General features: G+C 40.1%; 1 protein-coding gene across 2 annotated transcripts in view; it reads left to right on the top strand.

Moving 5' to 3' along the window:
• Window positions 1–14,994, top strand: part of LOC141144174 (tissue factor pathway inhibitor 2-like) — a 40,486-nt gene extending 25,492 nt beyond the window's left edge. For both annotated transcript variants that reach the window (XM_073629597.1, XM_073629596.1), the window contains exons 4-5: window positions 6,405–6,578; window positions 11,040–14,994. In XM_073629597.1, coding sequence (XP_073485698.1) covers window positions 6,405–6,578; window positions 11,040–11,104 — 239 coding nt within the window. In that variant the 3' untranslated portion in view covers window positions 11,105–14,994. The remainder of the gene's footprint in view (window positions 1–6,404; window positions 6,579–11,039) is intronic.
• Window positions 14,995–16,833: the final 1,839 nt, after the last annotated feature.

Below are 16,833 nucleotides of genomic sequence, written 5' to 3' on the forward strand. Positions count from 1 at the left end.
TTTGTCCCACCGATACCAATGATGGAGTACTATTCCTTCCACTAATACCAATGATGGAGTACTATTCCTTCCACTGATACCAATGATGGAGTACTATTCCTTCCACTGATACCAATGATGGAGTACTATTCCTTCCACTGATACCAATGATGGAGTACAATTCCTTCCACTAATACCAATGATGGGGTACTATTCCTTTCACTGATACCAATGATGGGGTACTATTCCTTCCACTAATACCAATGATGGAGCACTATTCCTTCCACTGATACCAGTGATGGGGCACTATTCATTCCACTTATACCAATGATGGGGCACTATTAATTCCACTGATACCAATGATGGGGAACTATTCCTTCCACTGATACCAATGATGAGGCATTCCTCCCACTGATATCAATGATGGAGCACAATTCCTCTCACTCCCACCAATTATAGGGCACTATTCCTTTCACTGATACCAATGATGAGGCACTATTCCTCCCACTCCCATCAATGATGGGTCATCACAATTCCTCCCACTCCCACCAATGATGGGGCACTATTACTCCCCCTAAAACTAATCACAGGGCATTGTTTAATCCCACTGATGCCAGGACATTTTTTTCTCCCACTGGCCATAGCTCAGCCCCCTCCCTCTAAAGTTTGAAGGACAGTAAACTGACCCTTTATTTAGAACGTTTGGAGACCTCTGCCTTTAAAGTTTTTCCACCAGACCTTCTTTAAAGCTGGGCTCTGGGCGCAAAAACATTAATGTTAAAATATTCCCCAATAGCCACAAATTGTATAAATCTACTTTATGTGTGCATTAACTGCTGCTGCAAACCTAGAGATTACCTTGTAAAAGTAGCAGTGACATCATTACTGTGCTGTACATAGCCTGTGCAGAGAGCAGAGCTGTGGGAGGGGCCTGGCAGATCCCACCCTCTCCAGGCTGCCTGCAGAAAACTACAGGAGGGGGCGGAGACAAGACCAGTCAACCTGCACAAGGAGAGAGAGCAGAAGTGAGCGGTCTTTATTACAGGAAGCTCCTGCACAGAGGGAAAGTCTCACACTGGATTACTGCACAGATCTGGAAGAAATAAACAAAGCACACCAAGATTTAAGGAAGAATACACACGAAGAATGGATTTAGACAATATTTCCTTATCTCAGAGTTCAGCTTTAAAAGTAGCAGGCTCTAGCCTTTATTATATCCTGTGGCTAGGTTTCTGCTCTCCCACTGGCTGACATTAGACTTTGTACATGGGAATGTGTTGAAACACCTTGCCGGTGCTGAGATTTGTCATGCTTAGTACGTGGCTGAACAAGCATTACTCAGATACCTGTCACTGGGACATTACCAGATGAGCGGAAGATTAGGCTTGTGTGTGTCATCTCCTACAACCTCCTCCAGATAAGACCGGCACAGGTTAGGCAATAAATACAACACCCAAGGCTAGGGATAATATTATGCACTGGCAGTAATAGTAACCAATCAAGTTTGCTCTTTTCCACTGGCAGTTCGGAAGCACTGATTCTGATTGGTTGCAATGTGTTACTGTAATAATTGCATCGTTTGCAGTCTTCTGAGCAATATCCGTGTTCCATAAACTTTATTCCAGTTGGTGGGAGGGGGGCAGCAGTCAAAGAGGTTTTCTAACTTGATTGTTCCATGTTCAACCCTCCATTCCTACGACTGTTGTGTCACGTCTGTAGGCTGTTTGGAGGTGTCTGTAGACATCAGATCACCATTTAAAATCTATGGAGCACCTACATACACCACCAACTCAAGTCCACCAGAGGAAATAGTGATCGGAGGGGTCAGAAAGCCTTGTCTGATCGCTATTGTCCATCCCCTGATAAGCTGGCTGTACTGTGCCATCTCTCAGGCCTCACCAACAAAGTAAAACTACACCAGAGAGGGGCACATAGGAGTCTTTCCTGACAAATATAAGTTACAACCATTATCTTGTGGTGGTTTAAGGCTCCATTCACATTAGCACATCTTCAAAGTCACGCGATTTTCAGTGCAACTTTGGAGTGCAATTTTGATGCGACTTTTTTCCAACTTTACATTCTCTGGACCAAAGTTACATCAAAGGTTGCACCAAAGCAGTGCAGGCACCTTTTCAAAGTTGCTGCGACTTTAATTTGCATCGACTTGAACAGATGCCTTTGAAAAGAATGGGCTTCAACTTGTCATGTGACTTTGATGTCCAAAGTTGCATGACGCAAGTGTGAATGAAGCCTAAAGCCTCGTACACACGATCGGATTTTCCGACGGGAAATGTGTGATGACGGGCTGTTGGCCCGTGTGTGCGCTCCATCAGACAACTGTTGTCGGATTTTCCGCGGACAAATGTTGGATGGCAGGCTTTAAAATTTTTTGCGGACAAATGTGTGTTGTCGGATTTTCCGAGCGTGTGTACACAAGTCCGTCGGACAAAAGTCCAAAGTACAAACACGCATTCTCGGAAGCAAGGATGACCCAGAAGGGGTCGGTGTTGTAAACTAGCGTCCGTAATGGAGAATTAACATTCGTGACGTGGCAAATTATGAAATCTCGAAATGCAGCGCACAATTCTCTTCTTCTTTAATGGGATAATAATGAAGCTGCTTTGCTGGTGATACTGATGGAGTTATTGTAAGCAAATTTTCAAAGGCTTTGTTTTTCTAGTGGTATTAAGAATAATATTATTATGCTTGTTATTTTTTTTTTGGTGCCACAACACCATTATCCCGTAGTTTTTAAGATCAAAGATATAACTATGTTGGCGTCTTACATTGTATTTTTAAAAATGTAACTGCCTACTCCCAAACTGTCATTTGAAGTAAAACACATAGCCAAGTATTATTCTCCACAATTTTTTTATTGTGCATTAAAAAAATAAATAAAATAAAATTAGGCATGCTATCTGTCAATAGAACTTAACCAAAAAGTGCATTTTATGCATCCAAAAATATAAAAAATATAACAAATCAATTCATTATTCAGCCAAAACATAAAGTAAAAGCCTCATGCATGCGTCCTGCTTCTTAATATAGGGGGTCACCAATGCCAAGAGTTGGTGAAAGCAGGGGTCCGTCATCTGGAGATAATTACGAAAATCATCCGGATTATTCTCCTGGAGCTCCCGCAGCAAAGGCATATGACATAATTGGTCACGATTAATAAAGCAACCAATTTTTGGTTCAAGAAATCCTCCTCCTCCTGTTCCTGGACTGGACTTGGGTCAAAGCAATAACTCCAAGGCCAGTAATAAATAACACGTTACCTCCTCCGATTCCGCAACATGGCTAGTTGACGAACGGCCATTCAGAAACGAACTGAAAAGCACAAAATGAAAAGCGCAAAATAAAAAGCGCAAATCAACACTCACCAAACTTCTACTAACATAAAATTAGCAGAAGGAGCCCAAAGGGTGTCGCTAAAGAGCTGAAAAACCATGTAGTACATCACTACGTTTGTATTTGTTGGCCGACAATTCCTTGGCGTTTGTATGCAAGACAAGTTCCTGGCCAACACCCTTCAGACAAAAGTCCAAGGTTTTGTCTGCGGAAAATCCGATCGTGTGTACAAGGCTTAAGACTTAACTACTGGCTAATGTTTAGTACACACGATAAGAATATCGGATGAATGATTGCCTGTTTTTTTTTTTTTTGCATGCTAATCTTATATCGAAAACTAATAGGTTACTAAAGTTGCAAAAATTCTCGTAAAACAGAATACAACTTCGGAAGTGATGTAATGAATTTTATTATATTGTAATGTTTTCTTTTAGAGCATGTGTGGTCTTGGTCACTCAAATTTTTTTCATACAAATACTATAAAAATACACAAAAATCGTTCATTCTGTTATCTCACGAGAAAAAAAATTGTGCTTGGCCCTTTGGATATTTTCACATGAACGGTCATGATTGACAGCCAAAAGCTGTGTACTAACAAATATTCTCATTGTGTGTACTGGTCATTAGCCCACCCACTGCCTCCCCGGAAGCCTGTTTTGAGATATTATATATATATATATATATATATATATATATATATATATATATATATATATATATATATTGTATATCTCGATCAGCCATAGCACAATAACAACCCACCAGTCGAGACATGGACTTTACTGTACCTCGGAAGGTATACTCTGGTGTCTGGCACCAAGCCAGCAGTAGCAGATCCTTTACTTCATGTAGGTTGCAAGGTGGGGCCTCCATGGATCAGACTTATTTTTCCAGCGCATTCCACAGCTACTCGATTGGATTGAGATCTGGAGAGTTTGGAAATCAACACCTCAAACTTTTTGGTGTGTTCCTCAAACCATTCTTGACATCATCAGGCCAGGCAACCTTCTTCCATTGCTCCATGGTCCAGTTCTGATGCTCACGTGCCCATTGACCTGGCCGGTCACAGCCCCATACACAATAAACTGCAATGCTCTGTGTGTTCTGACATCTTTCTATCAGAACCAGCATTAACTTTTTTTGAGCTAAAGTAGCTCTTCTATTGGATTGTACTACACAGGCCAGCCTTTACTCCCCATGTACATCAATGAGCCCTGGTCGCCCATGATCCTGTTGCTGGTTTGGCAATTTTACTTCCTTGGACCACTTTTGGTTGGTCCTGACAACTGCGGACCAGGAACATCCCACAAGAGCTGCAGTTTTGGAGTTGCTTTGACCCAGTTGTCTAGCTATTACAGTTTGGCCCTTCTCAAAGTCACTCAAATCCTTATGCGTGCCCATTTTTTTCAGCTTTCAACAGATAAACTTCAGGGGCAACATGTTGCCTTGCTACATAATATATACCACCCACTTTCAGATGCCATTGTAACGAGAGATAATCAAAGTTATTCACTTTACCTGTCAGTGTTCATACTGCTTTGGCTGATCAGTGTATATATACACTATATTACCAAAAGTATTGTGACACCTGCCTTTACACACACATGAACTTTAAAGGCATCCCAGTCTTAGTCCGTAGGGTTCAATATTGAGTTGGCCCACCCTTTGCAGCTATAACAGCTTCAACTCTTCCGGGAAGGCTGCCCACAAGGTTTAGGAGTGTGTCTATGGGGATGTTTGACCATTCTTCCAGAAGCGCATTTGTGAGGCCAGGCACTGATGTGGACCAGAAGGCCTGGCTCGCAGTCTCCGCTCTAATTCATCCCAAAGGTGTTCTGTCAGGTTGAGGTCAGGACTCTGTGCAGGCCAGTCATGTTCCTCCACCCCAAACTGGCTCATCCATGTCTTTATGGACCTTGCTTTTTGCACTGGTCCAAATTATGTGGTAGAGGGGGTTTATTGTGTGGAGTTGTTTTTCAGGGGTTGAGCTTGGCCTCTTAGTTCCAGTGAAAGGAACTAATAGGGCGTCAGCATACAAAGGCATTTTGGACAATTTCATGCTCCCAACTTTGTGGGAACAGTTTGAGTATGGCCCCTTCCTGTTCCATCAGCCCTGACCTCAACCCGATAAAACACCTTTCGGATGAATCAGAGCAGAGACTGCAAACCAGGCCTTCTTGTCCACATCAGTGTCTGACCTCACAAATGCGCTTCTGGAAGAATGGTCAAACATTCGCATAGACACACTCCTAAACCTTGTGGACAGCCTTCCCAGAAGAGTTGAAGCTGTTGTAGCTGCAATGGGTGGACCAACTTATAATTGAACCCTACGGACTAAGACTGGGATGCCATTAAAGTTACGTGTGAGTGTAAAGGCAGGCATCCCAATACTTTTGGTAATATAGTAGTATCTCACAAAAGTGAGTACACCCCTCACATTTTTGAAAATATTTTACTATATCTTTTCATGTGACAACACTGAAGAAATGACACTTTGCTACAATGTAAAGTAGTGAGTGTACAGCTTGTATAACAGTGTAAATTTGCTGTCCCCTCAAAATAACTCAACACACAGCCATTAATGTCTAAACCAATGGCAACAAAAGTGAGTACACCCCTGCACTCACAGTATCTCCTCAGCCCTCCTGGTGATATTAGGCATCATTCAACCTGGAAAACTGAGGACATCTTGTGGTGAACAAGAACAACTACAGGATGGAAGCTCCAAACTGAAAGCCAGTATTGCATTCCAAGCTGCTTTTTTTTTTTTAACAACAGCTAGGGGGGCTATTTATTTTAATAATAATAAAAAAAAAAAATCCTGGCATTGGGCTTTAAATTGGAGAAAAGTTTCCAGTGGAAATGGTTGGCATAAAGTGACTTGCACAAACATGAATTCCAGATCAGAAAAACAGATCACAAATCATTCAGCGGAATTTCCTAATGCTACAAACCAGACTGTTCCCTGTGATGCAGGAATTTTGTGTCTTGACGGTATCCCTTTAAAATGTTGGTGACATGCTTTCTTTTTCAATGGCCGGCATTATAGAGGATGTCTGGTTTTGTATTTGTAGATGCTCCCAGCTTCTGCTATAGCCCCAAGGATGAGGGATCATGCTCTGCTTCTGTCAACCGCTATTATTTCAACATTCAAAGCAAGTCTTGTGAAGAGTTTCAGTACACAGGTTGTGGAGGAAACTCCAACAACTTTATCAGGCGGGAAGACTGTAATAATGTGTGCAAGAAAGGTGTGTGTGCGGACTTTCTTATTACTGAGTGATCAATGTTCTCAAAGGGACAGGAAAATGTAGAAAATAACTTGGTTTTCGACTAAGTGCTCAAGCGGAACTTTCCCTGTAACAACTTGATAAAAAGTAATGTTCTTTAGCAATGAACAAACATTCCACATACATAATTATGCTACCGAAATTAGTGTGTGCTGTAAATTGTCTCCAGCATTGTTTCGGGTTCTTCTTGCTGGAGGCTGCCATTTTGCTGAAGCCCAGAGCCTTTGAGCAGCAGTAAATCTTAAGGCTGTCGACCGCTACAAATTTGGCACAGTGCCGAGAAATGGAGAGCAACTGAGCATGTGCAGAGCAGGGTGAGACACCGCATTACTGGATTTTAAACAGCATAGGCGCTTATTTTTTATGTTTTACATAGCTATACCTGCAAAAGGGGCCGGCCTGAAATGATCTAGCAGGACTTACATTTTCTGACTAAAGTTCCGCTTTAAATATGCTAAAATAGAGGGAACTTATGATGTTTTTGTACATATTTTCTTTATTTATTACCATCAGGACTAAAAAATATTTATTTATTTTCTTTAGGTAAGGTAAATACTGAGTAATATGACTATTATGAGTGTATTTATCCAAGCAGCAATCGCCAACCCTATTGCTACAGAGATCAATAGCTAAAGGGCAAATTTACATACAAGCATAAAGACAGAAAGTGTGAAATGAGAACATTTCTGCTTTAGAAGAAAGAAAAAAAAAAGATATATATATATATATATATATATATATATATATATATATATATATATATTCATATATATATATTTATATATTTATATTTATATTTATATTCCCAGAGCACTATGGGGCATCTAAGGGGACAGTGTAGCAGTGGCTGCTTGCCTTGACTCACTTTATCCAATAAGTGATGAGATAAGCTCTCTGGAGTTGATTTACTAAAGGCAAGTAGACTTTGCAAAGTGCACAGTGTTCCAGAGCTTAGTAAATTAGGTAAAGCTTCACTTTGCAAAGAGTACCCAATCACATACAAGTAAAATTTAAAAAACAGCTTTTTTGCTTGCACATGATTGGATGATGGAAGTTAGCAGAGCTTCTGCTCATTTACTAAGCTCTGGAGCAACTGATTTTGCAGAGTGCAATTCTATTCTATTCTATTTGCCTTTAGTAAATCAACCCCTCTGACTCTGAATGTGAAAAGGAAAACAGAGCACCACAAGCTTGGTCAAAATTAGAATAAAAAATATAAATATGCAAATTATTTAAATATGTACAAAACTACTACATATTACCTATTTATCTATTATTATCTATTTGCCTTCAGTAAATCAACCCCTCTGACTCTGAATGTGAAAAGGAAAATAGAGAATTATGTACAAAACTACAATATATTACCTTTAAAGCAGCTGATTGGGGGGCTCTGAGCCATATACTCCTGCCATACAGGAACTTAAACGTTTTTTTTGTCCAAGGGTTAATGCTTGGTGATAGTTGAGTAGTTTAGTATATCAAATTAACAGCGCTCCAAAAAAAGAAAATTTACATTTTGTAAGTTGAAAAATCAGGACACATCAAAATAAAATGCAATAGATAAATGATTAAATAAATTCATACTTTATACCCACCATTTTTTTTTGTTTTTAGATTAATTATTTCCTTCTGTATCGACCTGACAAAAGTTTCCCGGTGACTAGTTAAACCAAGTTATTTTTTCCCATTCCCTGTGCTTTTAAGGCCTCATGCACACAGGATGTTTTAAAAAAGCCATTGATCCTGGCAGCAATGTTTTGGCAGAAAAAAATGCCCGACGCTTGTAAAAGTGTGTAATGCGTTAAGGAGCATTTACAATCATCAAGCGCTTGGGTGTTAATTAATTTCATTGGCCAAAATAATTATTTATGCTGGCCATTGAAATTAATTATTGTTCAAGTGCTAAACACATCTAATGTTAACAAGCTAGAGCATTTACTCCAGGGGTTAGTAAATAATCAAAAGCTATGCTGACTTCCATCATCCAATCACGTGCAAGCAAAAATGCTGTTTTTTATTTTCCTTGCACGTGATTGGTTACTCTTTGCAAAGTGGGTTTTTACCTCGTTTACTAAGCTCTAGAACAACTGCACTTGCAGAGGGCAACTGCACAGTCTATTTACCTTTAGTAAACCAACCCCTATGTGTACATGGACACATAGGGGTTGATTTGCCTAAAGCAAATAGACTGTGCACTTTGCAAAGAGCAGTTGCTCCAGAGCTTAGTCAATGAGGGAAGCTCTGCTGACGTCCATCATCCAATCATGTGCAAGCAAAGATGCTGTTTTTTTTTTCTTGCATGTGATTGGGTATTCTTTGCAAAGTAAAGCTTTACCTCATTTACTAAGCACTGGAGCAACTGCAACTTTGCGATGTGCACTGTCTATTTGCCTTTAGTAAATCAATGCAGGGGAGTTTAGAGGCAGGAAAAAAAAACTTTTGACACCCCTAGGAGCAGCTGCAAAAACATCCAGTGTGCATGGGGCCCAATAATTACTGTGCTGCTTTATTTCCTTTTTTTTGGCTTTTTTTTTTTGCATGCATGCAGAAAAATTCCTTTAATTTTATTTATAAAATGTATTGATCATTTTTGTCATTATATCCAACTTATTGTTCTTTCTGTCTCTAATTGTTGCTTCTTTCTCTTTTCACATCATGTCTGCCGCTGACTGCATTTATGGTTTTTTTTTTCCCTCGAAGAATGGACAGATTCTGGTGATCTGCATTTGGGGATGTCTTATCTATTTTCTGGATTATTGGACATTCTGAAAAATATCTATTTGCAAATTAAAGGAATTTTACTGTAAAAATATATGAATCATGTATTCAATAGGTTATTATAACTCTTGTGTATAAATATATCTATCTGCGGTTAATATCGGTATTCTATAAAGTTTACTATTATTCCTAACTGAAAATATTAAGGAAATATTATTTAGAAAATAAGAATAAAATGCATTATATCATATTTGTTAATTGCTACAAAAAAATGCAGACAAATCGAAAACATTCATTTGAATGTTTATTGGCATTAATTGAATTGTTATTGGCATTAAGTCATCTGAAGCCAGCTTGCAGGGCTGGATTTAGAGGGTTTAGGCTTGTGTCCAGTGTCCTATATGCACAGGTGTTTTATTGACATTAACCTGTATATGTTAGACTAAAGAGCATTAGCCTGAGCTTTCTTGAAGCCTTATACCCCTTAAAACACCCTTCAGATGTGGTTTGAAAGCTTTAAATGAAGACCTTAATGCTGGTTGTTGATTTAAATCTGCACATCCATTTTAGCTAGTGAAAGCCATATCATATTATTATTATTATACAGGACTTATATAGCGCCAACACTTTACACAGGGCTTTACAATATAAAAAGGAGACAGTACAGTTACAATACAATAAAATACAAGAGGGTTAAGAAGGCCCTTCTTGAGCTCAGAAGAGCTTACAATCTAATAGGGTGGGGCAAGTGGCACAGATGGCTGTAACTATGGGGAATGAGCTGATGGAAGTGATAGGAGATTAGTTGGAGGTGTGATAGGCTTCCCTGAAGAGATGATCAGTGATTGCCTGAAGGCAGCCAAAGTAGGAGATAGCTGGACAGATTCAGGTAGAGAGTTCCAGAGGATGGGAGAGGCTCTGCAGAAGTCCTGGAGATGAGCATGGGATGAGGAGACGAGAAAGCCTGGGAGCAGGAGGTCTTGAGAGGAGTGGAGAGGACAGTTTGGGTGACATTTGGAGACAAGATTGGTGATGTAGCTCGGGGCAGAGCTGTGAAGAGTTGGGCGATCGGAAGCCAGGGTAGGGATTGACATAGCTTTAGTTTGCTAAAGATCAAAAAGCCTGCTAAAAGCCACCACTCCTTCAAATAAATTGTTTAGTTAAGTCAGGAAAAAAAGAGGACCTCCTCTTTCAGCAAAAACAACTGAGAATGTGGAGTCAGGTATCTGATTTTTTTTTTTTATTGCATTCCATTCTGGATTTACAAAGCTTGTAAAAAGCTTGGCAAATGTTTCCTGAAGCTGATCCTCTTAGAATAGCATTTACAAGCTACTGCCCAACAAAGTCTGTGTGTTAAGAAACCCAAGGACTTCTGGAAATTGGAGAACCCCATCTGCCCATTTGTTTTACCAGCAACACTGCCGCCTTTTATCAATAATGATGATAATAAAAAAAATAATTGTAGGGTTCCATAGATACAAAACGTAATGTTGAGCAGAAAAATTCTACTTGTAACATATCAGTATATCATATCATATAGCATATCAGTATATTCTATAATAATCTTCTGTTTTCCTATTTGCATGTAGCATGCAGTTGTATCAATTTATAAAAAAAAATACATATATAACATTCTTAAAGAAAAAAAAAGTAAAATACTACAAATAATGTTTCTTATCCTAACAAATTATTGTTGATTTTTAGGAAATAAAAAGCCAAGGAATAAGAACCGCCTCCGCAGACCGAAGAGCAATCCTGAGCAATCCTGAGCAAAGATGGTGGAAGAAAACTCTTTTATATGTTCGCATATTATGCGCTATCGTCGGACAACTGAAAGCTGCAGAGCAGAACTTAACTCGTAAAACAGCCTAAGAAAGGGAACTTTTATGTCCGGCAGTATAAAACCGCATAGTATAAAAGATCTCTTTTTTTTTATTCTTTATTTTAGAACAGCTATAAACACTTGCAGCAATTTTCTGTCACCAAGAGTTTTTTTTTTCCATCCTAAAAAGCCAGAGTGCAGCCATAACAATAGTACAGCATTTTAATGTGAAAGCATAATTTAACCTTTTACGTAATGTGAATAAGAATTAAAGACAGTGTCATTTGTTGGTCGCAGATTGGAAGTTCCGCCTTTGCCACTAGAGGGCAGTGTTTGCGGATTAGCAGTAGGGTCTGCCAAAGTGTATATGTTTTTGAGGTTCTGAAAGGTGGTGTGGTTTCCCAAGTTGGGGAAACTTGTTCCCCTAAATCCAGCCCTGCATGGTGGAAATACCATAGTGAACGTATTTCTGAAGAGTACTAGTTAACTCATTTTGTGTTTAAAATAATGCAGCCTTTTAGTTTGCTGGAAGTCTACATGTCTTTGTGATGTCACTTGAAAGGAAATATTTTGTGCCCATAAAGTTTCAGCCTTTATGGCCAAGAATTAAAGTTAGACAAAATTTGAACAACTTTGTCTAATCCCAAACTGTACAATTATTTAAAATATTATGTTTATTAAACAGAACACGTCTTAGATCAGGTTCGCATATGTGCGGCCGCGGTTTCCAGCCTGGGGTCCGGTGCATTTCGGTTCATCGGTTCAGGTGTGATTCAGGTCCGAATTTTTGTCTGAATTTGCACCTGAACCGGACCTAAAAACACACACACGACCCTTTTTGGAAACCGCACCCGGACATGTGTGAACCAGCTCCATTGAGAGCCGGTCACACTCACTTGTCATGCGAACAGGATGCGGTGAACCCGGCTGTACAATATTTCAGTATTTGGTTTATCTACAAAAGTAATATAACTTTAATTATATATTACCTACATGTATGTATGTTGCCTAAGCCATAGCTCCCAACTGTCCCTGATTTTGAGAGACTGTCCCTGATTTTGAGAGACTGTCCCTGATTTGGAGCAATGTCCCCCTGTCCCTCATTCCACCTCATATGTCCCTCATTTTGGTCTGATCTATATAGTTGTATATCAAATGCACTTTTTATCTTTCAAAAAGTGTTAACCAGTGCTAAACCTTTCATCCGATTTCTAAATTGCTGCATGTCTACATTTTAAAAGCCAATATAAAGGAATAGTAGTGGTAAAGAAAAGTCCTTGTGGATTTAATTAACCTTTTTTTTTTTTGGTTAATTCTCCTTTAATGGGGTGTGGCAGGGGGCGTGTCCTCTGCCTACATACGTTTGACAGTAGGTGTCCCTCATTCCCATCTCAAAATGTTGGGAGGTATGCCTAAGCCCTGGTTCACATCTATGCATCCTGTGTGTAGGGCAGCCCATTCATTTCAATGGGTTGCCCAACTCACGAGAAACGTGGAGGAAAGAAGTCCCCGACCCTTTTGTAAAATTCCATCGTATGGCTGCTAATGCGCGGTGCGTCATTAGGAATTCATGGCATCTCTACGCGTCTGCTACAGAGCATGCGTGTCGGGAAAATTCTATGCACATGTTCCCGACACGCATAGGGGACACATATAGAACCAAGCCTTAATGCTTTGAAAAATGATCATGCATCAGACTCATATTTTATATGTTTATAAGCTGGTTGTGCTACCTCTAAATTGATTTTAAAGTTTTATTAGTTCTTTCTTTCTTTTCTAAAATAACAAACACATTATACTTACCTGCTCTGTGTAATGGTTTTGCACAGAGCAGCCCGGATCCTTCTCTTCTCGGGTCCCCCCGCCGGTACTCTTGGCACCTCCCTCCTGTCAAGTGCCCGCACAGCAAGCAGCTTGCAATGGGGGCACCCAAGCATGCTCGCTCCCGGCCACGGCTCTGCATGTCCATTCACACACAGAGTCGCGGCTCGCCCCCACCTCCACCCCTCCTCCGCATCTGGGGTCCCCTGCTGGCGGTCTTGGCTCCTCCTTTTCTCCGAGTGCCCACCATGGCAAGCCACTTGTTTTGGGCTCACTCCCGCGCTGCACTGTGTGCACCTATTCACACACATAGCATGGCTCAACCCCGCCCCCCCCATTTTGGCTCACAGGAGCTGATTGGCTCCCCGCTGCTGCCATGCCTCATGTGGGAAAGGGGAGAGAAGAGCAGCGTTACTATAGACATGCACAGAACTGGATTAAGAATGCCTTAAAGTGAGAATGTATTAAAGTGGTTGTAATGTTTGAAGTTTTTTTTTTTTACCTTAATGCATTTTGTGCATTAAGGTAAAAAAAAAAACTTCTGTGTGCAGCTTCCCACCTCCATCCCCACATTATACTTACCTGAGCCTGATGTCGATCCATCTCTGTGCACGAGATTAGCATCGCTTCTTGCGCTCTCCTCACTGGCTCAGACATCACAATACATACCTCCCAACTTTTTGAGATGGGAGCGAGGAACACCTATTAGCAAAAGTATGTGGGCATAGGACACACCCCCTGCCACGCCCCCTTTAAAGGAGAATTGTACAAACAAAATGATTAGGTAAACCCACGAGTGCTTTTTTTTTACCACTACTATTCCTTTATATTGGCTTTTGAAATTTACAAATGCAGCAATTTAGAAACTGGATGAAAGGTTTAGCACTGGGAAACACTTTTTAAAAGATAAAAAGTGCATTTTATATACAACTATATAGATCAGACCAAAATGAGGGACAAATGAGGAGGAAAGAGGGACAGAGGGACATTCCCTCGAAATCAGGGACAGTTGGAAGCTATGCCACAGTGGGAGCCATTGGGTCCTGCTGCTGTCAATCATAGTGAGGGCGGAGAGGGGGCTCAGCCATGCCGGACTGTGCTTGTCAATGAGCCTGAATTAGTGCCCCCATAGAAAGCGGCTTGCTATGGGGGCACTCGGTGGGGGGGAGGAGCCAGAAGTACCAGCAAGGGGACCCAAGAAGAGGAGGATCTGGGCTGCTCTTTGCAAAACCATTACACAGAGCTAGTACGCATAACAGGTTTGAACTGTAGAACATGTAGAACTAAGGACAAAAAGTTTTTTCCATTTCAGATGGAGTAAGGGAGGGTTATAATCCTTGTCAGGGTTTTTTTTTGCCATCTGTGTCTCAATAGGGAGATTTCCCTTCACTTCCTGTCCCATAGATAAAACAGGAAGTGAGAAGAAATCCCACCGAATCGAAGAAATTTCTGGTTGCCACCAGAACTAGTATTCTCACTAGTCCTGGTCTGGTGAAAACTCATAATTTGGGATTTTCGTTTACTCTTGATGATAACGGTAAACAGGACAAAAGGAGAGGGTGAATCTCCCTAACGGGACACAGACAGCAATAAAACTTGACAGGGGTTCTAATCCCTCTCCACTCTATGGAAAAAAAATTGCCTTTAGTTATACTTTAAGGAATGATCATGTATAAGCAGGAAAGAGTGAAGGTTGAGGCGAACTGTACTGTTTTTATCTTTTCGAATCCTTTAATAATGCCAATAAATATCCAATAATAATTAATAGTAATTAATGTGACATTTTCAATAATAATACAAACACTTGCTACGTGACTTACATTTAGAAGCCTGAATCTGTTAGCCAATAGGATGGTGTATGAATTTCTAACATATTTCTACACTTTGAATGTATTACTAGTTGCAGTATTTAGCAAATTTTAGCAATTCTGTTTAAAATAGAAATGAAAGGCAAAACATTTGTGTATATATATATATATATATATATATATATATATATATATATATATATATATATTTATATTTATAACTACTTAATTTTCCCCTTCTTTTTAAGTGATCACATACCCTCTGTTCTCAGCTGCATAAGGAGCTCAGAGAGCTGGGGAAGGAAAAACAGCAGCACACTGGTCTTCCCAGTGAAAGGCTTTGCAAATTGAAGGGGCGTGCCAGCATAAGTCCGATCACTGGAAGAGAGCAGACCAAGTTCTCAGCACAGCTAGAGAGCTGACCACGCTGTGCTTTCATGCCCAGTGTGGTCAGTTTTTCAAAGGAAAGCAGAGGGACTGGCAGGAATATCAGGGATTTCACACAAAGGAAGCAATACAAAAAGGACAGGAAACTTTTTCATACAAGTACATGGTACAGCAGGCACATATCAAGAACATGAAATGCTGGGTTTACATTTTCTTTAACTAGGGAGGTAGTAAATAACAGTGATTGGCAGTGATTGGCCAGTTGTAGGTGTGAGGATGGATAGGGCTAGAGAAAGTGACCACAAAAGTTGGTAATGATTTTTATTATACAAAGCCCCAGGTTGTGGGTAATGCAGTAACACACTGGTAGTTGAAATAGGCAATAGGAATAATAGCACTAGAAGGCCTCATCGTGGATCTAAAATAGGGGGAGTGTCTATTGTAAATAAAGCTTTAAGACCTTCACCACTGGCTAAGCCCACCCCTGAGCACCTTTAGTCACACCCCCAGAGAGCTCAGCAGTCTCTGTGTTCTGCACCGGCTTCATTGTGCAGGGACAGCAGTAAACTAGGTACAACAAATACACAAGGGGGAACATTTTTTAAAGCATTCTATATTACTATATAAGCAAGAATGGTTCTATACAGAAATGTAACCATATAGGCACTTAGGGAGCATGTGGTTTAATGTTCCTTTTGCATATTTGTATATCTGTATATACATTTTTACACTTTTTGTTATTTCCATTGAACTATTCTGCATTTTATGTGGAGAAATAAATAATTATTTGTATATAATAGTGTGTGGAGTTTTTATTTACAATATACGTCAGTTCCTAGAGGTCACTTATAGTGTAAGTTTATTGTTTCCCATGTCTCGGAAGGGATTTTTTGAGAATAATTGTATGTCTGGTACCAAGTAAGAGTTTTGTCATATCCTTTAAGCTTCACAGCATTCAGTTTTTTATGTGGACCAGGAACTGGAATTAGAAAAGAGCAAATTAAAAAAAAAAACTCAAAGTGGACCTTGCATGAAGATACAAGGTCCATTTATCTTGGAGTTTCTATCTTTAAAAAAAGCAAAAAAACACTTAGGGGTCAGTATAACAACGTCATCACACACATTCAATGCATGATGAACACATTTTGGTGGTTCATTTCTGTTGATTTATTCCTATGATCGCCTGCTCCATCTAGTGGCCAAAATGCAGTATAGTTTTCTGAAATACCTCAATGAGAAAATACTGTATACTGCATTTTGGCCACTAGGTGGGGCGGTTTAATAGTACTGACACCAGTACTGGGGGCTATTATTGCACTCACTGGCACCAATGTTGAGGGCTATTATTGTGTCCCCTGACAGTGACACCAATGCTAATGCTAATGTTATTATTGCACTCGCTGGCACTAATGTTGAGGGATATTATTGTGTCCACTGACACCAATGCTGGAGGTTATCATAGTAGTTGAGGTTGAATAAAGATTCTAGTCCATCCATCATTGCACTCAATGGCACCAATGTTGGGGGTTATTATTGCAATGCATCCACTGACACCAATGTTCGAGGTTATTATTGCACTCACTGGCACCAATGTTGGGGGCAATTTTGCATCCACTGACACCACTGGTGGAGGTTTCTTATTGCACTCACTGACAACAAT

Source organism: Aquarana catesbeiana, linkage group LG05 (assembly GCF_042186555.1).
Source record: "Aquarana catesbeiana isolate 2022-GZ linkage group LG05, ASM4218655v1, whole genome shotgun sequence".
Lineage (NCBI taxonomy): Eukaryota > Metazoa > Chordata > Amphibia > Anura > Ranidae > Aquarana > Aquarana catesbeiana.